This window comes from Panulirus ornatus, chromosome 42 (assembly GCF_036320965.1).
Source record: "Panulirus ornatus isolate Po-2019 chromosome 42, ASM3632096v1, whole genome shotgun sequence".
Classification (NCBI taxonomy): domain Eukaryota; kingdom Metazoa; phylum Arthropoda; class Malacostraca; order Decapoda; family Palinuridae; genus Panulirus; species Panulirus ornatus.
Window position 1 is genome coordinate 5,432,718 of NC_092265.1, and position 27,283 is coordinate 5,460,000.

At 43.8% G+C, this 27,283-nt stretch overlaps 1 protein-coding gene across 1 annotated transcript in view; it reads right to left on the reverse strand.

Annotated features, from left to right (window-relative positions):
* Positions 1-27,283, reverse strand: part of Oatp30B (Organic anion transporting polypeptide 30B) — a 163,980-nt gene that overhangs the window by 11,817 nt on the left and 124,880 nt on the right. The window contains exons 2-12 of the mRNA XM_071686423.1: positions 21,448-21,755; positions 20,491-20,936; positions 13,767-13,923; positions 11,648-11,864; positions 11,346-11,528; positions 10,721-10,933; positions 10,243-10,356; positions 9,813-9,922; positions 7,619-7,757; positions 4,115-4,279; positions 3,527-3,725 (exon numbers count right to left, since the gene is read on the reverse strand). Of these exons, the coding sequence (XP_071542524.1) occupies positions 3,527-3,725; positions 4,115-4,279; positions 7,619-7,757; positions 9,813-9,922; positions 10,243-10,356; positions 10,721-10,933; positions 11,346-11,528; positions 11,648-11,864; positions 13,767-13,923; positions 20,491-20,936; positions 21,448-21,471 (1,967 nt within the window). The 5' untranslated portion in view covers positions 21,472-21,755. The remainder of the gene's footprint in view (positions 1-3,526; positions 3,726-4,114; positions 4,280-7,618; positions 7,758-9,812; positions 9,923-10,242; positions 10,357-10,720; positions 10,934-11,345; positions 11,529-11,647; positions 11,865-13,766; positions 13,924-20,490; positions 20,937-21,447; positions 21,756-27,283) is intronic.

The window sequence follows — 27,283 nt, forward strand, 5'->3', positions numbered from 1 at the left end:
GCAGTCTGCATAGATCTATAAAACTTAAAGATATAAACTAAACTAATCTTAATAATCAGGCAATACCACTTAAATGAAAATACTATCCAAGGATAGCAGCTTGCAGCATAAGCTATCAATCTATCTATCTATATCTCTGATGCCTTTAGCCTTTGGCTTTTGGATAGACTGACAGAACAAAAGGGGTGATTGTGCTGTTGACTGGTTAGTTTGAATTTTCAGTGTATGTATGGTCCATGATGAGGTGCCTTTGAATTGTCTGAACACCTGTATAATGCCACTGTATAAAGGCAAAGGAGACAAAAGTGAATGTTCAAATATAAGTTTGCATGAGCATTAGGTAGATATAGTCAGTATGAAAATTAGGTAAAAACCTCTGCAAACACAGTGCTAGAGTTGCCCTCTGCCAGTGGCCTATTAAGGGAGAGGCACTGTAGGCTAACAAGCAACAGTGGAGTTCACTAGTTATGGAGATTCTATTGCTGGGGCCACCCTTTTGAGGGAGTTCCAAAAGGGAACATGCACCAGAGAGATACAGACGGAAGTTTGTGATTGTACCTGGAAAGTTGCTTGAGAAAGCGGTGACTGAGAGGATGGTGGCATGCAAAGACCATGAGACTGGGAAGGAACAATGTGGCTTAGGGATAGGTAAAAGGATGCGTGGAACAAGTTTTTGCTTTGTATAATGTGTGCAAAAAATACCTAGAAAAACAAAATGACCTGGATGTGGCATTTATGGATCTGGAGCAAGTGTATGAGAGGGATGATAGAGGTGCTCTGTTATAGATGCTGTAAATATATATGGTGTGGGATTAAAGTTGCCTGAAGCACTGAGGAGTATCAAGAGAGTAAGGCATATGCGTGAAAAGGAGGAGAGGAGGGTGCATGGTTCTAGGTGAATGTGGCCTGCAGCAGAGGTGAGTGATGTCACCATGGCTGTTTAACTTATTTATGGATGGGGTGGTGAGGAAGGTGAATGCAAGGGTCTTGGAGAGAGAATAGGTATGCAGTGATGGGAACTTGGAGGTGAGGAGGTGAGTTAACTGTTGTCTGCTGATGACACAGTGCTGGTGGATGATTGGGTGAGAAAGTGCAGAAGATGGTCTCTGAATTTGGGAGAGTGTATGAAAGGAGATAGTTCAGTTAAATATAAATAAAAGCAAGGTTATTAGGTTTAGCAGTGTTAAGAGACAGGTTAGTTGCCATGTGAATTTGAATGGAGAAAACTTTGAGGATGTGGAGTGTTGTGAATAACTGGGAGTGGACATGGTAATGAATAGAACCATGGGAGCTAAAACGAGTCATAGATTAAGTGAAGGAGTGAAGGTCCCAAGAGCACTGAAGAATATGTGCAAAGAGAGGTCACTTCTGGGCATGTCTAATGGTATAATAGTCCTGATGGCATTATATGGACATGAGGCATGGGCTCTGGATGAGAATGTATGGAAGAGGGTGAATATGTTGGAAATGAAATGTGAGGAGCATTGATCAAGTAAGGAATGATAGGGTAAGAAAGAGATGTGGTAATAAGAAGAGTATGGTTGAGAGAGCTGAAGAGGGTGAGTTGAAATGGTTTTGGCATATGGAGAGATTGAAAGAGGGTATATGTGTCAGAAGTGGAGTGCTGAAATGGTATTGGCATATGTAGAGACTGAAAGAGGGTATATGTGTCAGAAGTGGAGGGGACAAAGCAAACGGGAGAAAGAACTGGGCTGGAAAGATGGAATGAAAAAGATTTTGAGTGCTCTGGTCCTGGACATGTAGGAGGGTGTAAGGCCTGCACAAGATAAAGTGGACTGAAGCAATGTAATTACATATTTGCAATTAATAATTTCTACTGCTGGGTTATCCCTTGAGCATCCTCTACTATTGCACAACCCCCACAAACCTTTTGGTGGTTTCCCCATCCCACTTCATATTCCTTAGTTCAGCCCATTAACAGCATGTCACCCCCTTTGCACTACATTGTTTCAAACTGCTCTATTTTGAGCATGAATCTCTCCCTCCTTCATATTCATGCCCTGATTACTGAGAGGATCTTTCACTGCACCCTTCCATCTCCACTTCCGTCTCCCATTTTCCCTTGTCTCTATCAATCTATCTATCTATATCTCTGATGTCCACACCATAAGAGTCATACTAACAAGTGAATTCCATTGCTGCTTCTTAGCCTTTAGTGCCACACCCTTAACAGGCCATTGGCAGAGAGCAACTCTAGTGCAGAGTTTTCAGAGGGTCCTACCTAATGTTCCTACCAGCTACTTCTACCTAATGTTCCTGTCTAAGGTTGCAGCCTACTACCTCTACCTAATGTTCTCACATAATGTTCCTAACTACTATGTCAACCTAATGTTTTCACCCTATGCTTCTGTCTAATGTGCCTATAATGCTACCTCTATCTATTGCTCCTACCATCTTGCTAAAAGGCAGGTAGTGCATAGCACTCACCATACGAAAATCTAGTTACAAAGAATGAGCTGTGTCAGTTAATTGTTGCTAAGTGTTATATGTGACAAGGAGAGATTGTAAGTTTGTGGACAGAATGCCAGCAGTCCAAGAGCAGAAAGAAAATACAGTTACATATGTCAGGGGAATGTAACTTGACAACCAGTGAAATGCTGGCTTACTACATAGCCATCTCTAACCTTCCCAATATCCAGGCAGGTGGTAAGAGTAATATACCTCCCTGGTCAGTGGCTGCCTACCAACTACTAATTTCTTATCCCCTCCACTTCTAACATACAAATCCTCTTATTTTGCCTCTCCTCACTCATCTCTACAAAGCAGACACATAAGCTCAGGTGGAAGTGGTAGGGGAGGGTGGTGTGAGAAAGTGGTGCAGTGCTGTCTTGGTCTAATGTATAGTGGGCTTAGGAGGATGACATACAGAGGAGAATGCATAGGCAAGGGGCAGTCATCACTAGACAGAACCAATGGAGAAGCACTGGAGTTGTTGGTGGATAGCAGAGGAAAGATTCATCTTCTTTTGAGTTTCGTCTTTCATCCATACCCCCATTATCTTCTCTATTGGTTTTATCACTGGATTCCTCACATTTATAGTTACCTTGGCAAATACAGGTATAAATCTTATAAAAGAGCTCTTTATTTTATCTGTGTTTTGGAATATGGATCATATAGTTGACTCAATCGAGTGCAAAAGGCCCCTTGCCATCTTCTGTGTGCTTCAAAATACCTAACTTCATCTCTAATGTTATTGCAGTAATCATTTGCTTCATGGATGGAGAAAGGAGGGGGCTAGGAGATGATGAGCTAGCAGAACACTTAGAAGCCAGAACAATACTGAGGAGGAAACAGCTAATACACACAGCACAAAATACTAAAGTGTAGTACAGAATTTTTTTCAGAAGTAAGTTGTTGGTAGGAATTGGGGTGTTCACAATCAGGCAAAATTGCATAAATTGCATATAATGAAACTGCTTTGCATATAGAGATCATTCAAGTGTGCTTTCTTCATAACTTCTTTCAGGTAACAACAATGTACCAATTTATATCACAAATCACTTACGTGTTAAAATATGGAGATGTGGTACCTGCCATCTTCACATTATCACAGCCAAGGACAAACAGAAGGCCATAAAAGCTTAAACCAATCAAGTTGAAGACCATAACCATCTGTATGGCTCCTTTTGGCCGTAAACTGAAACGTTTCAGCAGGTAGCCTCCCAAGAAGATACCAATACAAGCACCAGGAATAGCTATGCCACCTATGAAGGAAATAAGTCTTAATTTATGGATGAAGGAACTGTTTACCTATGATGATAAGAAGGAACTGTTTATCTATGATCACTGACTCTACTTCTAAGTTCATGGGTTGAATCAGACTGACATCATATTGGGATCTCTCACCCCTTTCAAACATTAAAGTCATATTCACACTCAGATCCTTCTTACAGTAAACTTATAAAAGGCTTAAGAAAACAATTACTATTCAATATTGTTGATCAATTTACTTCATTAATTCTGTTATATCTCACATTTCTTTACTTTTGTTATTCTATCATGAAATTTCATAAACATGGCACCAAAAAATCACATATGAATAATGATATTTACCAAAAAGTGCAGCTCATTGACAACAAAGAAATTAACTCACCAGTAAAGATGGAGGCCTGAACATTTGAGAGAAAGAACTGTGTCTCCAGGTACTTTGGCAAGAACACAATGAAACCAGAAACTATCATAAGCTCCATACATGCTCCTAAGCATGTCATAACGTAGATGGGATTGACCAAAAGCTTAAGCATTGATAGTGGGATATCTGAAAATCAAACAAGGTTACTTGCTTTCCTTGCAATCACATCATGGAAGTTATGAAATTAATCAAAACATACTACATACAAAGGATGGAAAAATGCTTGACAAAAGTGTTTTGGAAATGAATGCTATACATGATTACACATATCTGGCATCACATGACAGAATTACACATCAAGAGTGAAAATAAGCTAAAGGTAGATATGGCTAAAAGGATGAAGAACAGGAGAGAGAGATATGAATGAAGAGTGGGAAACAGGCAAAATAACCCTCATGTAGGTCAGTTACTTCACTCTCATTATTTACCAATGTGATGTGGGAAAAATGTTTAAGGCATCTAACAATATCAAATATCTAGCATCAAAGCAACACTGGAGTTTACTAGTTATGGAAACTCTACTGCAGTAGCCACCCCCTTGAGGGAGTTCTAGTTGGAATGGGTATCAGAGATACAGACAGATAGATAGAAAAGATGGATTAGTCCCATATTCATGGACAGCAGAGGATTTTAAGAGTTAGGAATGAGAGCCCTATGTATTCAGTACATAAGTGCAAGCAAAGTACAGGATAGGTCATTACCCATATATTTATCATATTTTATTATACATGATTGCTGTTTCCCACGTCAGTGAGGTAGCGCCAGGAAACAAATGAAAAATGGCCCATCCACTCATGTGTATATATATATATATATATATATATATATATATATATATATATATATTTTTTTTTTTTTTTTTTTATACTATTCGCTATTTCCCGCGATAGCGAGGTAGCGTTAAGAACAGAGGACTGGGCCTTTGAGGGAATATCCTCACCTGGACCTCTTCTCTGTTCCTTCTTTTGGAAAAAAAAAAACAAAAAAAAAAACGAGAGGGGAGGATTTCCAGCCCCCCGCTCCCTTCCCTTTTAGTCGCCTTCTACGACACGCAGGGAATACGTGGGAAGTATTCTTTCTCCCCTATCCCCAGGGAATATATATATATATATATATATATATATATATATATTTTTTTTTTTTTTTTTTTTTTATACTTTGTCGCTGTCTCCCGCGTTTGCGAGGTAGCGCAAGGAAACAGACGAAAGAAATGGCCCAACCCCCCCCCATACACATGTATATACACACGTCCACACACGCAAATATACATACCTACACAGCTTTCCATGGTTTACCCCAGACGCTTCACATGCCTTGATTCAATCCACTGACAGCACGTCAAACCCTGTATACCACATCGCTCCAATTCACTCTATTCCTTGCCCTCCTTTCACCCTCCTGCATGTTCAGGCCCCGATCACACAAAATCTTTTTCACTCCATCTTTCCACCTCCAATTTGGTCTCCCTCTTCTCCTCGTTCCCTCCACCTCCGACACATATATCCTCTTGGTCAATCTTTCCTCACTCATTCTCTCCATGTGCCCAAACCATTTCAAAACACCCTCTTCTGCTCTCTCAACCACGCTCTTTTTATTTCCACACATCTCTCTTACCCTTACGTTACTTACTCGATCAAACCACCTCACACCACACATTGTCCTCAAACATCTCATTTCCAGCACATCCATCCTCCTGCGCACAACTCTATCCATAGCCCACGCCTCGCAACCATACAACATTGTTGGAACCACTATTCCTTCAAACATACCCATTTTTGCTTTCCGAGAAAATATATATATATATATATATATATATATATATATATATATATATATATATATATATATATATATATTATATATATATATATATATATATATATATATATACATGTGTGGTGTGAGGTGGTTTGATCGAGTAAGTAATGTAAGGGTAAGAGAGATGTGTGGAAATAAAAAGAGCGTGGTTGAGAGAGCAGAAGAGGGTGTTTTGAAATGGTTTGGGCACATGGAGAGAATGAGTGAGGAAAGATTGACCAAGAGGATATATGTGTCAGAGGTGGAGGGAACGAGGAGAAGTGGGAGACCAAATTGGAGGTGGAAAGATGGAGTGAAAAAGATTTTGTGTGATCGGGGCCTGAACATGCAGGAGGGTGAAAGGAGGGCAAGGAATAGAGTGAATTGGATCAATGTGGTATACTGGGGTTGACGTGCTGTCAGTGGATTGAATCAGGGCATGTGAAGCGTCTGGGGTAAACCATGGAAAGTTGTGTGGGGCCTGGATGTGGAAAGGGAGCTGTGGTTTCGGGCATGACAGCTAAAGACTGAGTGTGAACGAATGGGGCCTTTGTTGTCTTTTCCTAGTGCTACCTCGCACACATGAGAGGGGAGGGGGATGGTATTGCATGTGTGGCGAGGTGGCGATGGGAATGAATAAAGGCAGACAGTGTGAAATGTGTGCATGGGCATATATATGTGTGTGTCTGTGTTTGTGTATATATGTGTACATTGAGATGTATAGGTATGTATATTTGCGTGTGTGGACGTGTATGTATATACACTGTGTATGGGGGTGGGTTGGGCCATTTCTTTCGTCTGTTTCCTTGCGCTACCTCGCAAACGCGGGAGACAGCGACAAAGCAAAATAAATAAAAATAAATACATTTCAATATATTATCCCTGGGGATGGGGGATTAAGATTACTTCCCATGTATTCCCTGCGTGTCGTAGAAGGCGACTAAAAGGGGAGGGAGCGGGGGGTGGAAATCCTCCCCTCTCGTTTTTTTTTTTTTTTTTAATTTTCCAAAAGAAGGAACAGAGGGGGCCAGGTGAGGATATTCCAAAAAAGGCCCAGTCCTCTGTTCTTAACGCTACCTCGCTAATGCGGGAAATGGCGAATAGTTTAAAAGAAAAGAAAAGAAAGATTTCAATATATACATACATATACATACACAGATATATACATATACCAAGTACCACCTTCCTTCATCTGTTCCTGGGGCAAAGTTGCTATCCAGGGAAATAGCAAATAAGTATGAAAAAAAGAGACTATATTGGGAGAATAAAGCTCCATAGGTTACCTTCTTATTCATTAGGTCCCCTATTATGTCCCCACTGCAACATCAATACCAACACTCTGACAAAATCTATATCTCAGTAGCTACTTGGTCTAAAGGTTGCTAGACTAAGGGTACTGTACTGTGCATTGTCTCAGTAGACAGGTATTCATACATAGATATGCTATAGTTACAGAAAAGAAGATTCTGAAAAAAGGATGATTGATTCAATAATAAAACTTGGATGAAATATTGAATGACATTTCTTGCTAAATCCTCTTAACTTCAAGAAAATATCAAAGACTGATAGTTGTTGATGGGTGGTGTTAAAGAGAAAAAAGTGATGACAACAGCTTATATGGATCTTTGTCTTAAATAAACTTTAATAAGTCAGAACAAATCTATTCACCTCGAACATCTTTGCCATAAACTCGCTTCGTGGAGAGCGTGGAGTGACGTGAACATGTTGATGTCTGGGATTTTGTGCGGCGATGGCCCTTCTGAAATTCTTTAGTTTTTTCTTCCATTCTCACTTTCTCCTTTTCTTTCTGTAGTACATGCATCAGTAAATTCTAAGAAGTTATGAAAGCACACATATGTATAAATCATATACATTCATATATGTAAGTGTAGATGCAAATAGCTAGAGTGTGTGCTAATACAGTATAACAGAAAGTTAGTCATGATATCCAAAATTATAAACTTTGGTATCTAAGGCAGCCTTCAGAATAATAAAAAGAGAACAAAAAGCATCAAGATAACAAGTTCCTTTCTGTAACCTATATGTAACAACTTCATGGTGGCATTTGTGTCTCCAATCTACACACCATAATCACATCTCTGCATATTCCTCTATCCTTCCATCTATCTTTACCTATAATCTCTCACTCCATTTATATGTATTCTACAAAAATTTCTTTCCAAATCCATTCTTTCTATTATGTCAATATAACTCCATCACCATATCTACCTCTTGTATCTTCACTTCAGTTCACTCTTCATTTTTCAGACTCTGATAACATTTCAAAAATATTCACCTCATCTGTTTGTGCACCATTCAGAATCTTACTTTTACAGAACCATGTATTCTGTAGAACACAACAGTGTCAACTACTGCATTCCAAACAAGAAATATTGCATCTTATTCCTCCTACTATTGTACTAAAAGCTTTGAAAATGCCTGCTTTTCAACAATCTCTAATAATTCATCTGCCATTTAACTTTTCTAACCGAAAAAACTATCACAATATCTAAACTCTAACCTTTCAATCTTTTTTTCACACTTGTTTGCCATTTTCCACAAAGCTAGATAATGCTAGGAACAGAAACAGAATAGAATCACTTGCTCACATCAACTCCCTACACGTCATATATAATGTAAAGAAACCAGAGGCCCCATATCCACAGCAAAGCTCAACATACCTTTCTATGGTTTTCCTAACCACTTCACATACCCTGGTTCATCCCACTGAAAGCACGTTAACCCCCTGTATATCACATCGCATTAATTAACTCTATTCCTCACATGCATCACACTATCATGCATGTTCAGACCTGTCACATTCTCCTCTTCATCTTTTTTTTTTTTGGCTGTTACCAATTCCCATCTGATCCCTTCACTGATGCTCCAATTTGTACTTTTGTTTTCCTCAGATTGTTAACTTTCCACCTTATTCTTGACCCACTGCTACTTCCTCTTGCACATCTCCCAATCACTTGCACTTCTCTACAAGTACCTCCCCTGAAACTTTCTCTTTCAATAGCATCTCAACTTCCTCACCCCACCAATCACTACCCTGTCTCATATGCCCACATCCCATCTACTGCATGCCACACACCTCTTGCACCTCTTCCTTAAATACCTCTCATCCCTCACCCTTTTCCCTATTTAAGTTTACTTCAACCTTGTGCCATTCTTCACCTAGTATCTCCTTTCTATCATCTATCTACATAACCAAACTCCTCATGCCTGTTTCACCCTCTCAAACACAATCATCTTGATTTCACTTCATTTGTGTTCAACGTTTTTGCCCACACCCTCCTAAAGTATCATACTAACGACTGCAACTCTACTACCAATTCCATTAGCATTCAGCAAAACTCATAACTTTCTATTTTTCCAGATCTTTTAATGTCAAACTAATGCTTTTAATGTGAATCATAATCTCTCTTAACAACCAATTAGTTTAAACAACCCAAGCAACCACTGTTTAACTTTGACATTAATTTCAACTAAATACTCAGGCCACTTTACTGAACCCTTATCCTACGTTTAGTAGCTTTTCTCCTATTTCCTACTGACTGACAGACAACACCTTATCATTAAGATCTTTGCAACCTATCCCTAGCCTGATATATACCCTAAATGACTGAGTCTATAATTCCAGCATTTTTATACAAGTTCTCATCCACTAAATTGAAAGGATAAAAGAGTTAAGAGTACTCAAACATTCAAATACATCTAGCAGATGAAATCACTTAATTCTATCTTCATAAATGGGATAGTTGCTGGACGATGAAACATCTGTTTTCACAAAAGTTAATACTAACCTAAGGATCTGCACTATAAGAAAAAATCTTGAGACACTAAAAATCATCCTTACCTTAAGCATCTTGGGAAACATGAAGAAGGGAATGGATATAAAGAGGAGCAAAAGTCCACAAAGGAGGAACCCACCCCACCACATCCCTATCCATCGTGGATGTTTGTGATCTGGTGGAGAAAAGTAATGTCTGAAGTGAATAACACATTCTAAGCAAGAATTATGTGAATAATACCATAAAATCAGATGAAAATATAATGCAAACAAGACTAATACATTGGGCAGCTAAATGACTAAAGAAATACAGAATTTCATTAACCATAACATTCACTGATGTAGATGTTCAATCATCCAAAATAGTTTTCATCATGTTATCAATGACACTCTACTTCAAAGAAAAATTATATAAAATAAAACTAATATGCCACAAATACTAAAGCAATATGTAAAAAAATCAATTCATAATAGGTTATTCAAAAGCGTGGCCAACCTGCTTGCATTACTGAAGTATCAACAAAGAGTGTATCCACATAATAGGAGATGAGATACGCTCCAAGCAGGAACCCCAGCACAGGTCCGAAGGCCACCATGGTGTAGATAATACCTGTATAAAAGAAGTACAATGGTAGTATTACCAGCACTGCACTTTTTATACTTTGTTGTATCCACAAAAAACGAAGGGGCTTCTACAGGAAAATAATGAATTATGATGTTCCAGCAGAATAAATATTTAAATTCAAAGTACAGTACATTTTGGAATGAGGCTAAAAATATATGCAAAACAAAATACAACTTCTGCGATCTGTTTGAAAAAATTCAGTGAACTGAAATCTGAGTCTCCTAATTGCTCTGTTAATTCATGTTATCACCAAAGAATTTTAAACTCATTTGTATAAAGGCAAACAATAAAACATGTTTAAGAGTATGCATTAAATATGAATAAATAAGCATAAAATCTTAAAACATACCTATATACATTGAGGAGCTCTCCCTCTTCACGTGGTCATCAATATATGTTGTTCCAAGGGTGAAGAGTGGTGAGCCTCCTGCACCAAGAAGCAACTGGGCCAACATGAAGAACAGCACTGGCATGACATTACTTCGAGACCCTTTGATGCAATTATCTGGCTTCCCATACTGAATACTATTATGAGATCCCAAAGGCACACCTTTTGACAGGTCTAAAAAAGAAAAATCAATATTTAAAAACTTTAGAAACAATAACAAACAAAACCTGTAAATATACATATCACAAATTGTATTCTTTAACATATAATTGTTTCTGTGATTATTCTACGACATTATAAACACTATACATTGAGTTCTAAGAGGGAAAGTGAGAGATGATGATGTACTTTTCAAAGTCAATGAGTCTGGGCCAGGATCTGAGCCACCACATACACATGCATGCTACTCACATAAAGACTGGGAAATATCTTCCAATTAAACTATTATGAAAAACAATGAATAAATGGATTTTTGTGAATTTCTGAAGGCCATGTTGATGTATCTGTCATTCATCAATGTGTTACAGTGCTACATAAAGACTGCTTTCTTCAGCAATATAGAAGTGTCACAAAAGTAGTCGCTCACCTGGGAGAGTTCCAAAGCCAAACTCTGACAAGCGTTCAGATGTATCATCTCGTACACGTGCATTTCGACAAATATTAGTGCTTGAATCCGTGTTATTAATAGTTTCTAATTCAATAGACCATCGGTCAGCGAGAAGTTGGGGCATTATGAAAAGCATAGACCCAATGCCCATTACACAGCAACCTACAAAAAATTATCAGATCTGATTTTCACTGGTATACAAATATTACATTGTTATAAAGATCTGTTTGCCAAAAGAAAAGAAAACAATATTAGAATAACAATTGTTATAACAAGCTTACCAACTCCTATCCAGACTGGTATCCGTCTCTTGGATCCAAGATATGAGACAAAAATTACGGTGATAACATTTCCAATCTCATACATAGAGGAAATGACACCAGTAAGGTAGGAAGGGATCTCATAACGCTTCTCTATAGTAGTAATTACAGAGTTGAGATATCCTGAGGCCAAAGCTTGCTGAACAGTCACCAGCACAGACAGCAAAAATACAAAAATCTGTGGAGTAAACAGCGAGTTACTAATTTAGCTTGGAAGAGTACATATCAATGGGTAAGTGAAGAGGAGTTTGTACATATGTAATTACCTACCTATCTGTAATGTACAGGAAGGGTATTTTAAACTCATGCCCTCCCCCCAACAATTCAACAATCATAAGCCATTGTAAGCTTCTGTATGCTGTCCACATTTACTATTTCCTCATTCAGTTAATTTCATTTATCCACTACTTTTACACTATAAAAGTTGTTCTTTACATTCTTTCCAACAAGTCTTCTTTAATTTCAAGTTATAGTCTCTGGTTACTTTGTCTGTATTTTTCAATGAACTGTTCTTTGTCTACATCAACAAGATTATTTACAAAAAGTTATATGATGGGCAAATAAAAAACTTCCAGCATTGTTCTGTAAATCAGCTCTCTTAATTCTAGTACCATCTATGTTGCCCTCCTCTGGACTTTCTCTTTTAGTTCTTTGCACTCCTTCAAGTGCAGGACCAAATTCGAGAGGCATATTCTAGTTCAGGCTAAATGTAGGATGTGAACAGCTTCCTAAATACTTTGATATCCATATACTTGAATGCCTTTCTAACATTTGCCAATGGACTGTTCACTTACTATTCTGATATGAGACCCTAGCAATAGGTTAGGGAAGATGCCAAAGCTGAGGTCCCTCACATACAGATTCCTGCTGCTTTTCTAATGCTACATGATATTCAAATTGAGGCCTTCTTTCACTGTCTCATCCTCATTACCTTAGACTCAGCTTGAATTTCATCAACCATGCATCAAAACAACTTTAAGAGTCTTCTAGGTCCCATTGTAAGTTGATGTAATCTTCCTAGTTTTTCAGACACAAACAACAAACATGTTCAAGTAAAAGTCCCTGGACAAACTCCCTCCAGCATGCCAGTGGTAACCTCAAACCATGTCCAGAAGGCTCTCTGACAAACACCCTTCATACACTTCAACTAAGATATTCTACCCAATGTAGTCTCACCTTTATTCCTGCCTGGAAATCCAGTTTCTTCACCAGCCTCCTATGTATTACAGTAAAAAATAAAGGTACATACATATGTATGTGAAGATCTGTCCTTTGGTTTGTATATCTCTATGCACCAACGTCTATGTGTTTAGTTAAGTGATTTTTCTTTCTAATAGTTTTTTGCTTGAGGGATACAATTAAATTCTAAAGTAAATATCTGTGCAGAAAGCATTCATAATGGGTACAGTTTTGTGAATGTTGTAATATGTAACAACACATAAATCTTGGATGAAACAGTTATTTCTACAATCATCCAACACAAAACATTTCATCACTGATCAATCACTATCTTATCTAAATAATCTGTAATGATCAACATCCATGGTTGGCCCTATGATCATTAATTAGCCCTATGTGAGTGCTCTGTAATACTGTAAAAAACTATGAGCCACTAACAACAGTATAATCAGGTCACTATCAACCTTCCAAGGATGTACTGAGAGAGAGAGAGAGAGAGAGAGAGTCTTTTCAACCTGTTGTATATCTATACCAGTACTCTGGATTTTTGTCCCTTAAGCAGCATGAACTCCAGGAGGATATTTCATTGATGAACAATTCAAAAAATCATTTTAAAGTTTTGTACTAAAATTTCTATAAGTATGAATGTTATAAACTTTCATAAATGTATGTACGAGTGTCATTAGTCTATCATGATAGAGCAAAAGCTAAAACACTGTTGTTTCAGGCTTTACAACAGTGTAAATGTCACACAGCACCTACAGTGCCACTGCCAGCCCACTGGTCTGTGCAACAACTCTACCACTTACAAGGATAAATCCGCAAGGCTGCCGCAAACAATCTTTTTCCCACATGCCTGCTTACTCATCATATCAGTAAACTTACAGAATGTGAGCCTTACCTTTATATTAGCTAAGCTCTGGAGAAAAGAGGGCCTGAAGGAGAAGAGGCCACAGTCGTTGAGGTCCACCTGAGGCTTGCTGATGACGTTGGTGGTGGTGGTAGTGGTGGCGGTGGTGGTAGTGGTAGTGGTGGTATTGTATGCCATTCCATGGGAACTGAAAGAAAGCAGCGAAATCAGTATCTGAGCATGAAATAATACATTCATACTGTGTGTGTGTGTGTGTGTGTTTATGCTATGTATAAATCATCTCTATCAAGGAATTATTATACGTGAATGAGATGTATATAGAAAAGGAAAAAGGCTCAATCGACAGCCAAGAGGGAAAGCTCCAACCAAATATTTATAAAAGAATTTCATTGTCATACTATCACTTGAGATACACGGTGTTGGGATGAGGCTATGAAGAGTGTTTATACTGATACATAATCACATACAAAGATAACTTACGATGACGATCCATCATGTTTCTAAGGCAATCTAACAGCCTGCAGTCCTCTAACACGATTTCTACCGTGTCAAAATACGTTTAGTCTGGATATACAAAAGGCAATTCGATACTGATGATTTCAGTAAGATGCAGCACACATGTCCTGTACACAGATGAGTCATTCATTCAAATATCCCCCGGTCTTAAGTTCAATGACCCTTGATGACCACAGATATACCCTCACCCATGTCATCATAATTAATTAATACTTGGTTCTATACTTCACAGTAAATTGGCAAAGGTGATAAATGGGAACCTGGCTTAGGCTGGAGTGTGCATATACACACAAGAATAAGTACAGTTTACATATATACAAGGTTAAGAGACAGAACACGAATGCAAAAGTCCCCCTTTGAACGTAGAAACCGTGATCACAAACAGCCATCCTACAACTGAACGATGAAATTGAGGATACTGATGGCGCGCAAACGTTTAAAAAGTTTTATAATACCAGAGAAAATTCGAGATATTGGCAGGGAAGGGGAGTCACGGATGCACAGCTCCCTCCCCGTACAATACTAATACTGTGAGCAATCACATGCCCGTACACACCACAACATACGATCCAGATATGAACCACAAAAAAAAAAAATAAAAGTTTACATCATAACTCATAAATGAGCCGGGCGCAGCTGTCTGTGGCATATAGCTGGTACTGGAGAGCTTCACCTGCCTAATGGACAGAACGTAAGGCTGAGAGAGAGAGAGAGAGAGAGAGAGAGAGAGAGAGAGAGAGAGAGAGAGAGAGAGAGAGAGAGAGAGAGAGAGAGAGAGAGAGAGGGGGGGGGGGAATAGCAGGACTGTGGCACGGCAGACCTCACGTGAATAATACATAACATGGCTCATCTCGTGACTCTGGCCCCTCACGAACCCACACTGACCTTACATGGTCAGGGGTCAGCCTATTCCTTCTCCTCCCTGATGATCTCCTCTCCTTAAATATTATAGCCCTTATAACTACGTGTCGAACTCCTCTCTCTCTCTCTCTCTCTCTCTCTCTCTCTCTCTCTCTCTCTCTCTCTCTCTCTCTCTCTCTCTCTCTCTCTAATGCTGACAAGATTTACAACAACTACTCCTATGAAACACACACAAAGGACAGGAGGAGGACGAACCTGGCTGAGGGAGGCAGAATAGGTCACCTACCAACACCACATCAGTCCTCCTGTGGCAACTGTTTACACAATATAATCGACAGTTTAACCTACATCGACAGGTCTATAACACACACACACACACACACACACACACACACACACACACACACACACAGGACAGAATGACATACAGGCAGACAAGGAGGTGAGAGGGGTGGGAGAGAGAGAGAGAGAGAGAGAGAGAGAGAGAGAGAGAGAGAGAGAGAGAGAGAGAGAGAGAGAGAGAGAGAGAGAGAGAGAGAGAGAGAGTAATTACCTATTTGTAATTATCAGTTTTTACAGTACGGGGAGGGAATTCTATACTCGTGTGTGTGTGTGTGTGTGTGTGTGTGTGTGTGTGTGTGTGTGTGTGTGTGTGTGTGTGTGTGTATTTTTCGCTGTAACTAGCAACACTTATAATGCAACTCCCCTCCCGTGCCCCTGGCCCATGGAAGGTAAGATAACTGTGCTCATCGTCAGGAGAAACTGAAGCAAGTCGTCCTCAAGTCACGCCACCACCGATATGAGACCTTATCTGAACCTTGCCATACGTGAGGTCAAGAGGCGCCAAGGCCACCCCACGACAGCCGTAATCTCTTATCGGCCAAAGACTGTGTGTCTGTTGACACTATAGCATTTATGAACAACGATGAGTGCCAGCCACCTGATAGGCCTAGGGTCAAGTCCCCGGATATGGACACCCCCTTAGGGTGGGATCTCGAAGCAAGTGATAATCTCCAATGGCGAATGGCCCGTCACAGCTGTAGGGTCTTATCTTCCCTCCTTTATTTCGTATCCATCTACCAACCAAAGATGGGTCAGTTGGATGGGTCGTATTCACAGTGTGTGTGTGTGTGTGTGTGTGTGTGTGTGTGTGTGTGTGTGTGTGTGTGTGTGTGTGTAAGTATTTACACTGGTGTGCCTTAGGAAAGGCCGAACCACAAAACAAAAATATAAAACATCATCCACCTTTCACGTTGCTGAGGGGCCACTGAACCCCCAGGCCTTTGATCATGCCCTCATCAAAGGCCGGGAGCAGAGGGGTGGGGGAAAGAGGGTCATCGGCCAGAACTGGCAGTGGGGCTAACGACCACCACGAACTGGTTTGTGGGTCGACTGAGCAACAGGAGAGGGTGTATGCCAGAATGGCCCTCAAACCAGGCACCAGAGCGTTAGTTAGTTAGTTAGTTTTCTCCTCTCTCCCTAATTCTGTCAGTCCAACAAGACTGGTCGACTCCCAACGAGAGATCAAAATCAAAGACTCTACCACATTCATCGACCCGGTTTTACGTGAGGATGTAAACGTCATCTGGCACAAACATACCCATCCCCAAACGATCTCCAGCACCAACATATCTTGTCTCCATTCTCCAACACCATCACATCCATCTCGACCCATTCTCCAACACCAAAATACCCATCTCCAACACTAACAACCATATCATCAAGCTTCTCTTCCAACTTTAATTCTGAGTATAAAATATTCTCATCATGCTCAAAATGTTGTTGTCTGTATGGAGGTCCCTATCCTTCGATTTTGAGCAGAGAGAAAAAAATAAAGTCTATAAATAATCAAAAGGAAAATCAAATCTCTCTCTCTCTCTCTCTCTCTCTCTCTCTCTCTCTCTCTCTCTCTCTCTCTCTCTCTCTCTCTCTCTCTCTCTCTCTCTCTCTCTCATGGACGACACAGGTGGTCCATTCTGTGGCAGCTGCGGAAGGCAGAGGCCAGCCCACCCTCCTCCTTCGAAAGCCTTCAACACCGACTACGCAAATGTATCACTTGATCTCCGGCACTACGATGGTAAAGCATTCAGTTTACCGGGCGTGTGTCTGTATGTTTCCCCGCTAGGGAATCTCATCCGAGTCCACATCCATAAGTCTCACATTACTCACTACTAACTGAACAGGATAATAAGACTACCATTCCATAATCGGTGGAGGTTCAGGAATCAGAGCCTTGCGCTGGACGACATGCAAAACCCCGGAAACATCACGGGGCAAGACACAGAGTGTTTTTCCCCCCAGAGATTGATGGAATGTGAGGTACGCCTGATGTGTGTGTGTGTGTGTGTGTGTGTGTGTGTGTGTGTGTGTGTGTGTGTGTGCGAATTCCCCGTCCTCGGTGTCACGTTTGCGACAAAAGCTGCTATGTTCAGGGCCCGACCGACCAGGCTACTGGATGTTACAAACCCTCCGTCAGTATTCTGCTGTAAGACAAGCGTCCGTCTTCGTACATCTTGTGGGGAAACTGTCCACATCCTTTCTCAGGAGATGCTGGAGCCATGCCATTGTAATACTACTGTCTACTTCACTCACTTCTAGGCTGGCCAAACATGGCACTCCCACACCCTCTCTAACATTCATACCTTCATTTTTCTTTTCCCAGTTCAGTTTCTTACAGTACCTCTGGTCTTCTGTGGATTCTAACTCACATTCTACCCAGACTGTTCCTCGAGTTGAAGAAAAAGAAAATGACCGAGCGCAAGTTAAGGACGAGATCTTTCCTGTAGCTTCCGTGCAGGGGGGTGCCATAGTCCACCCCTAGACGTTGTACAGAGCACAGTCGCGGAGCATGTACCCCGTCCCACTAAAACACATGTTGGGCTAGATCGATGCTGCCTGCGGCCGGTAGACGACCTCTGGGAGCTTTCTCGCTCAGCAACATCTTGGGCTGTGTGAAGTGACGTGAAAACACAGCAACACGTTCCAATATGGAGAGAGCTGTTTTGAACGTTGTGATGGTCGACGTTACACACCCCGTTTCTGGTAGGTCTCCATACTCACGTCATCATCATGGCACGTTCAACAGTGTCTGATTTGTGTTCTCCAGGGGTAAGGACATCCGACACCATCACTCCTTGGTCACCGTCACGTACCTCCTATTCTCACACAGGCATGACACTTCCTTCCACTTATCATCCCCATGAGATCTTTCATCAATTCATTTCTTATCGATGTGTCGCCCCCTTGTCACACCCTCTCACCCCTTTACCCCTTCTTGGAACTCGAGCCGCCACGTCGTAGTCCTATCAGATGTCAAAGGCTTGTCGTCCCCCCACTCTTTTGTATCACGACCGCTCTTGAGCGAGAGGAGACGCCCCGACCCACCCTCCTCACCATCAGACGCACATTACTGCTCTTCTCCTGCCGGCTGACGTCCCGGGGGAAGACAAGGGCGGGGAGGAGCCTTCTGATTCACCCTCCTCGTTTTCCGTTTTATTGCAGGGTTGCTCTCCTCCCAGCAGATGAGCTCGTCATACACCATCAGGTCTCCTGTTACTTATGCCTCCCCCAGTAGACCTTCTGTCTCATCCAGCTGTGTCGTACTACCTCTTATCTAGCTGTGTTCTCCTACCTCTTATCCAGCTGTCTCCTACTACCTCCTATCCAGCTGTGTCATACCATCTCCTCCCGTGGTGACATCAATACACAGCTCCTCCGCCGGTCTCGGCGCCCCCAGAGACTGACAGCGGTGTCATCCAAAGTTAACCACCCCACAACCACCAGTCCAACTTTAATACCCTGAGCACGACCCTTCAGCACGACGCGTCGCTGAACACCCCTGAGCATAACGGTACGACCCTTGAGCATGAGGGTACGACCCTTGGGTATCGCCATCCTCCCACAAGACCTGACCCTTGAGGGTTAGGCCATAGGTGTGGGAATTCACCTTGCCAGACGATGGTTTCGCAGATCTTCCAACCCCCCTACAGGGAGGTATTTTAACCCAGCTGCCAATCTTGATCCTCTGCTGAGTCTGGCTGTTTGGTGACCTACGTAACAGCCAAGTCTTGGCCGGTCTAGAACACTCTATACCAAACAGTTCTTAGCTGCCGGATGTGTACAGTGTTATCCTTTCATCCCACATCTTTCGATTTCAGTTGTAATACTGAAGTTTTCCGCGCCTGTCGTGCACAAAGAAACTACTTTCGAGCGCAGGTCAGGAACCAAACCTTCCATGATTTCACAAATAAAAAGTACAGAATGCCTCGCTCGCCTCGCAGTCTGCGGTTATTCCAGGCAGCCTGGATTTCCAGGCGTCACTGTGGGCTGTGGAAGGTCTTCCTACATTTTCTAATCGGAAGAATCTCCCTCACTGGAAGCTAATACTTGCAAAGTATGCTAGTCGGGAGGTTTGAGGTGCCTTAATGAGGAGCATCAATCGTTTTGTTTTCTCCTCTCTCGTCTTGAAGGTCGGCATAATCCAGTCTGTCATCTTCGTCGAAGAATTAATAATCTTGTAAAGTCTTCGAATATTATGACTTGCGTTCGTTAAGTCGACAGGGTCATTGGAAGACTTTTAAGATTTGTCTATATCTTTTCCCAGTGTCTTCGGCCGGTGAGAGTTCAACACTTTATCCCAGTGTACCATGTGCAGGGGCAGATCATGAACCTGTTGTGGTCTGTGTTGGTGTCTGTGTCACGTATCAGAAAGGAAAACAGCAGAGATGGAAGGACAATGTCTTGGGGAACAGAGCCTCTTAAAGATGGGAGACACTGGAAACTGATTCACAACACTAACACAAGAGACGGGCTGCTTACCCTGCCTGGCTGAAAGGAAACTTTGCCTCTGGCTTACTGGGGAGTCACAGAGGAACAGAGAGTGCATAGTGGCAAAAGGGTCCATAACAATTACAGGGTTTGCATGTACTATTCGGACGACTGCTTACATCACTGGCAAAACTGTTCTCAAATCGTAATGACCCGGAGTAGACACAACAGGCTTTTCACGCGTCATAAAATGTCATAATGTCCTAAAACACTAACTGTACCAGTGAACCACCAGAACACTAATCGTACCAGTGAACCACCAGAACACTAATCGTACCAGTGAACCACCAGAACACTAACTGTACCGGTGAACCACCAGAACATTAACTGTACCAGTGAACCACCATAACACTAACTGTACCAGTGGACCACCAGAACACTAACTGTACCAGTGAACCATCAGAACATTAACTGTACCAGTGGACCAACGGAACAGTTAACTGTACCAGCTGACCACTTAGAACACTAACTGTACCAGTGGACCACTTAGAACACTAACTGTACCACTGGACCTCTAGAGCACCACAGGGTGAAGGGGGGAACTACTAACCTATGAACCAGCTCTGCTGTCGAGTCGACGGTGGAGGTGGTGGCTGTGGAGGCCTCCATGAGTGAGGGCTCGCCCTCCAGGCTGCCCTCCACTGCCCCTCCATCCTCCTCCTCCTCCACGGCCGGGGCGCCCGAATCGGCGGCGGCGGCAGCTCGGGCCGCTGTGCCGCCGATGCTGTGCGTGCTGTTGCTGGCGGTGCTGTTGTTACGGCTGATGGCCGGCGCTGCCCACTGGCTGGTGCTGCTGCTGTGCCTCGTCCTGCCGCCGCTGGTCATGCTGCACGTGCTGTTGTTGCGCGAGGCCCGGTTGCTGCTGCTGTTGGCGGCGCTGGCGCTGGCGTTCGCGACGCTGGTGGAGAACCTGGGTCCCAGCTCCAGCTGTTGCTGCTGCTGCTGCCGCTCATGGTGGCTGTACAACCCGGACCACTGGTATGGGTCCCCCTGCTCCTGTTGGTATGAAACATCACATCCTTCATCATTATGATCATTACAATGACGCATGATTCCATCATCATCATCATTATGACAGCCACCACTAATGGTACCTCACTATCGATCATCACACACACACACACACACACACACACACACACACACACACACACACAAACACACACACACACTAACACACACGTCCCATCATAATCATGATGACCAATTCAGAAGGTGATTAGGGTGAGAATCGTGATTTTTAGGGCCAAAGCTTAACCTAACCGCGGTATAGGTCCAAACCCAACGTTTGCCAATGGTCTGGGAGGAGCATGTGAGCGACAGTGTGTGTGTGTGTGTGTGTGTGTGTGTGTGTGTGTGTGTGTGTGTGTGTGTGTGTGTGTGTGTGTGTATGTGCGCGCGCGCGTAGGCGTGTGTGTGTGTGTGAGAAAGAGCGAGTTTGACGAGTGAGGGAGTAAACTGGAGCGAGCTTAACGAGTGAGCGAGGAGAGTGAGTGTGAGGACTTACCAATGATGAGATCCTGGAAGCCATCCTCTACTGCAGGAGGTGATCACGTGAGGGAAGACGACCCCAGACGGACTCTCAGGGTTAAGGCCAGACGGGTCGAGGGCACGTCTGGACTGGGCTTGGTAAAGGGGCAAGCCCGACTCTGGGCAAGGGGCAGGACCAGCTGAGGTCAAGGTAGTGTGAGGGGAGGGGGCCAAGTGCAAGAGGGGGAGAGGGGTCAGGGCGAGGGGCAAGTCGGGTGAGGTCACAAGGGGCAGGTCAGGGTGTGTTGAGGGACAGCTGCTCCACCTCCTACCCACCAGCCATCACTGTCCAGGAGAGAAAATGACATGTATGAGTAAAATAATGACACACCCACACGCGCACACACACACACACACACACACACACACACACACACACATACACACACACACACACACACACACACACACACACACACACACACACACACACACAAACAACATTCAAGGATTTAAGAGGGTGTATGACAGTAAAGAATGTTTCAAGACTTGAGATGGGACCCTCAAGCATAAAACATCCAGCCGTACAGTACAAAAAGGTATTTAAAGACACACACACACACAGTTGCACCCAGGAACGGATCACTATACCACTTGTGCGTTCTGGGGAGAGTTTTGCACACTCGTGCGGCCCCGTCTGTTATCTCTGTATACATGTACCATGTCTTTACTCCCACAGATATACCCCAGCCTAAGCCAAGTGCCCATGTATCAGCCAGCCCTGAGGGAAGGACGAACACCTGGGATGAGTGCAAGCCGACTTCTATGACCAACACTCGAACCCGTGCAGCTCCGACCCCAGACTGGCCCATGATGACGCATCGTTAATGTGTGTACGTGTGTGTGTGTGTGTGTGTGTGTGTGTGTGTGTGTGTGTGTGTGTGTGTGTGTTCTTATACATTTGTTCACATAATGGAGTATCTGTGTACCCGAAGTCCCCCAAACCTTAATCTCAAATTTCTACCACAAAAAAATAAATAAACAAAGAAATGAATAGATTTTGTTGAATACTGCAACATCATCGGTATTTCCTCAATCGGTTCAGTCTGTTTCTGTCGTCTACTGTCCAGCTACTCACTCAAAATGTTCCTTTATGTCCCTCCCAACATACTGTCTCCCTTCCCTCTCGTTTATGCTGCCTCTCTCCGGCTTGGCGTTTCCAGGCGACTCCAAGGAACTAGTCTGTGAACATAACAGTGTGGGTCCCTCAGGGAGCTACAGGGAGTTATCATGTCTTCGCTCTCTCTCTCTCTCTCTCTCTCTCTCTCTCTCTCTCTCTCTCTCTCTCTCTCTCTCTCTCTCTCTCTCTCTCTCTCTCCTCAGAAGACTCATAACGTATTCTCCAGCTTGGGAGTCTAACGTACGAGGTAGAAACATCTTAAAACACTTCCCTTTCCTTGTAATTTATAGACCGTTCTGAAACTTTCTCCCAGGACCCCCTCTTCATCCCAGTGATAAGTCCAGTGTCCAGGAACTTATTTACTCCACGAACTCGATGGTCCCTTGACGCCAGGAACTTATTTCCTCCAGGAGCTCGTATGTCCCTCGCTTCCTGGAACTCCTGTCCCTCTCATAAGGCAGTGGCAGTGGCGTCTCCTCTCATCCCCCTCCCATGGCAGTGGCGTCTCCTCTCATCCCCCTCCCATGGCAGTGGCGTCTCCTCTCATCCTCCTCCCACGGCAGTGGCGTCTCCTCTCATCCCCCTCCCATCGTCATTACCTCCAAATTTCTCTGGTTTACGTGCGCGCCGCGCCTGTGCGCGTTCTTCCAGCCTCCTCCTCCTCCTAGACACACAAAACATCACGACAGTTTTTACCTACCGACTATAAAAAAAAAAAGAGAATATAAACCTTCCTGTCTATACACCTTTGAACGTAGCGTTTACACCGAGTATAATCCCTGCCGCCCGCAATAACAAACGGGAACCAGGTTAAAACTTGCGTCCGGGAAACTAAAAGTTACAAAACACTACACGAAAGTGACTTTCTGGATAAGGTGAGGAGGGTGAAGGAGGGTCGACCTTGGCCCTGTAACCTGGCAAGGACGAGTGTCCTTGACGCTCCCTCTGAACTGGCAAAAGACGGGTGACCTAGCAAGGACGGGGTGACCTGGGACCTAGCAAGGACGGGTGACCGTGGTCCTGTGACCTGGCAAGGATTGGTGACCTTTGCCTTGTAGCCTGGCAGAAAAAAAAAGCCTTGTGCCCTTGCAAGGACGGGTGACCTGTGACCTGTAACCTGGCAAGGACGGGTGACCTGTAACCTAGCAAGGACGGGTGACCTGTAACCTAGCAAGGACGGGTGACCTGTGACCTGTAACCTGGCAAGGACGGGTGACCTGCGACCTGTAACCTGGCAAGGACGAATCACCCTCACTTAAAGTCATGAGAGTGGACTCTGGTTTACTTCATCGAGCAACAGTACTTTTCTGGTTTACAGTGGGCAGCTTTATGTTGGCATACGGGCTTAGGTATACACTAGAAAGTAAACCATGGTGTTAACAGGTATACTCAAGGGCGTAAATTCAACACCGGACGGAGTAAACTGGGGCTTAAACACGAGCACAGGTGTAGCTTGGAGTGCTGACTGGTGGTACACAAATGGGATACAAACTAAGAAGGTGACAGGTTTATACCTAAAGGGTGTAAACTAGCGAGGACACTAAGATGTAGCCTAATTGTTCATTGGAATGACAACGGATCTTGCCCTGGGTAGAGTGGAGTACACAATACCTCGGAGCTGGACATGGCACACTTGGGGTCATATCTGACTTATACACTCAAATTGAAACTACGGTTCTGAAGATACAAAGGCGAGGGTGCAAATGTGAGTGAATACTATAGCGGATACGGAGGTGGTGAAAGGGTAAAGGCGGGTATGTCTGGTGTGTACGTCTGAGTGATCACTGGCTGCTCAGTGAAGGTCCACTCAGATGGGAGAGAAGTCTATTGGGAAGAAGAGAGGAATGGCTGCTGGCATGAGGAACCAAATACACTCCAGATGAGTTGGGAATTGCTGGGGAAGGATGAAATCCCCGAAGCTGTATTCTCCGAAGTGCGGACGGCGCGGGGGTATGTCATCATCAGTCCCTGGAAAGCCATAGAAGGCGTGGTCTCGAACCTCTACACTCGGATTCCCTATTGCTTTAACAGACGTGAGGTACTGTAGAATCCTGCTTCTCAAGACCAAAAGGCCTGATCTTCACAAAAATGAAAAATAAAAACATCTTAAACATTCGGAGCGCAAGACTCTTCGTTCCCTGCAATCATAGGAAACACTATGGGATGGAGAGTAGGATTCATCAACGAATTGCACCTGTACCAGGCTACGAGGGTCTGCGGAACGCGGCTTTCAACAGCTTGGTCGACCAGCGACCCCACCCAGCAGCAGCCTGGGCCATCTCCGGGCTACTGGGGGTAGAAGACCCCTAGAAGACTAAGGCCTTGGCGTGGGGTGGGGCCTTTCCCTGCCTAAACCTAGGGGTATGAATTGCCGGGTTTCATTATATAACGCCAGTGGGGAAGGACATGCATAGGCCTGTAGTGGTGGTGGTGATGCCGACTTAAGGGCTTCCAAAGGTAACGTATTCTATCACTCAACCTCTACCCCTCGCCACCCACCAGATCAATCAAAAGCCAACTCTCTAACTGACAAAACCGCTCTCCTGGGGAAACCTTATCTTTTCTCACCGTACTGGTTGTTTACGTGCTCATGCTGGGCAGAATGGCACAGTCTACGTTCAACATAAGCGCCCTTAGAACATGACGGGACGAGCCCTTGAGCAAGACGGGTCGACTCTCCAAGCACGAAGGTACGACCCTCCAAGCACGACGGTACGATCCTCCAAGCACGACGGTACGACCCTCCAAACACGACGGAACGCCTCCTGTGCATCATGGAATGACCTCGTGGTCTCTGACCTGATCCCCTTATGGGCCAGGTCAAAGGCCAAACCATCGTGCATACCATTAGGTCGTACATCCTTGTACTGAAGGGGAAGACATGACCTGAGTAGGGTCGTAAACTCTCCTCAAGGACGACCTCGTTCTCCATGTCCAGCAGCCACTGCCACGACCCAGGTACGTCATAACGACCCAATCAAGAAAAACCACCATCGTGTGACCCCCTTACTCCATGACGGTGAAGTACACGTTCACCCCAACAGTACAAACACAGTTCACCACTTCTATACCAGCCGATTTGGTGACCGGAGGTGTGTGTGTGTGTGTGTAATACGTACATGAGACAGGTAATATGGGGGGGGGAGAGGGTTCTCTGGTATTCAGGGAATTACTGTAGTAATATAGAGGGGGAAAGGGGGGTTAACCAGCAGCCAGGCAGCCGCCCTGGTTATGGCAGCCTGAGTGGGATGCTGAAGCGGCGCTTCCGGTACAGTATCTGTCGGGATGAACGCCATCGAGCGCACGACCTCGTTACGACGCTTGAGCACGTCGGTGCGACCCTGAAGCACGAAGGTACGATCCTTTGAGCACGAAGGTACGAACGATCCTTTGAGCACGAAGGTACGATCCCTTTGGGTGCGATGGCCCTCGTCCTTGGACATGAAACTTAAGGGTCGGGGTCGAAGGCCAAGCCATCGTACCTAAGGGCTTGTAACGTCGTGCTCAAGGGTCGCACCGTCGTACCGTCTTGCCCAAGGGGGTTATGGGAGGCTCAACACTGGGAGGAGGTTCCAGCCAGATGTTGGATAATCATGAATTACAATCCTCCGTTTTCTTACGTCCGTATCAAAAAACATGATCAAAACACATCTCTAATCGGGTATCACGAACGGGAAACGGTCTAGAAATAACGCTATCACTACGAACGGGACGAGGTTGTACGTCAGTAAAGGTTACAAGGGGCAATAATATGTAGAGGGCAGGAGATTGCTATCACTACCTAACCAGTTCATCAATGTCTTAACAGCATGGTAAGTGGACCGTCATTGGCTCCTGAGAAGGGGGGTACAGTTAGCCGATATCTTATTGGTGTAGGTAGGGAGGGAAGGAAGGGGGGGGGTTACCCTGGTGGCTGATGTATGAGAAGTCTTTTAAGTGTATGTGGGTCCTGATGGCTGATGTATGATAAGTCATATTCTTATACGTGGGCCCGTTGACTGATGCATGATAAATCTTATTATTACACGCGAGTCCTGGCGGCTGATATATGATAAGTCTTACTCGCTTGAAGCCTAGTGGCTGATGTCAACATCACAACGGTCTTCCCCTACTCCTCCAACATCACAAAAGTCTTCCCCTACTCCTCCAACATCACAATGGTCTTCCCCTACTCCTTCAACATCACAACGGTCTTCCCCTACTCCTCCAACATCACAAAAGTCTTCCCCTACTCCTCCAACATCACAATGGTCTTCCCCTACTCCTCCAACATCACAAAAGTCTTCCCCTACTCCTCCAACATCACAAAAGTCTTCCCCTACTCCTCCAACATCACAAAAGTCTTCCCCTACTCCTCCAACATCACAATAGTCTTCCCCTACTCCTCCAACATCACAAAAGTCTTCCCCTACTCCTCCAACATCACAATGGTCTTCCCCTACTCCTTCAACATCACAACGGTCTTCCCCTACTCCTCCAACATCACAACGGTCTTCCCCTACTCCTCCAACATCACAACGGTCTTCCCCTACTCCTCCAACATCACAACGGTCTTCCCCTACTCCTCCAACATCACAATAGTCTTCCCCTACTCCTCCAACATCACAATGGTCTTCCTCTACTTCTCCAACATCACAATGGTCTTCCTCTACTTCTCCAACATCACAATAGTCTTCCCCTACTCCTCCAACAT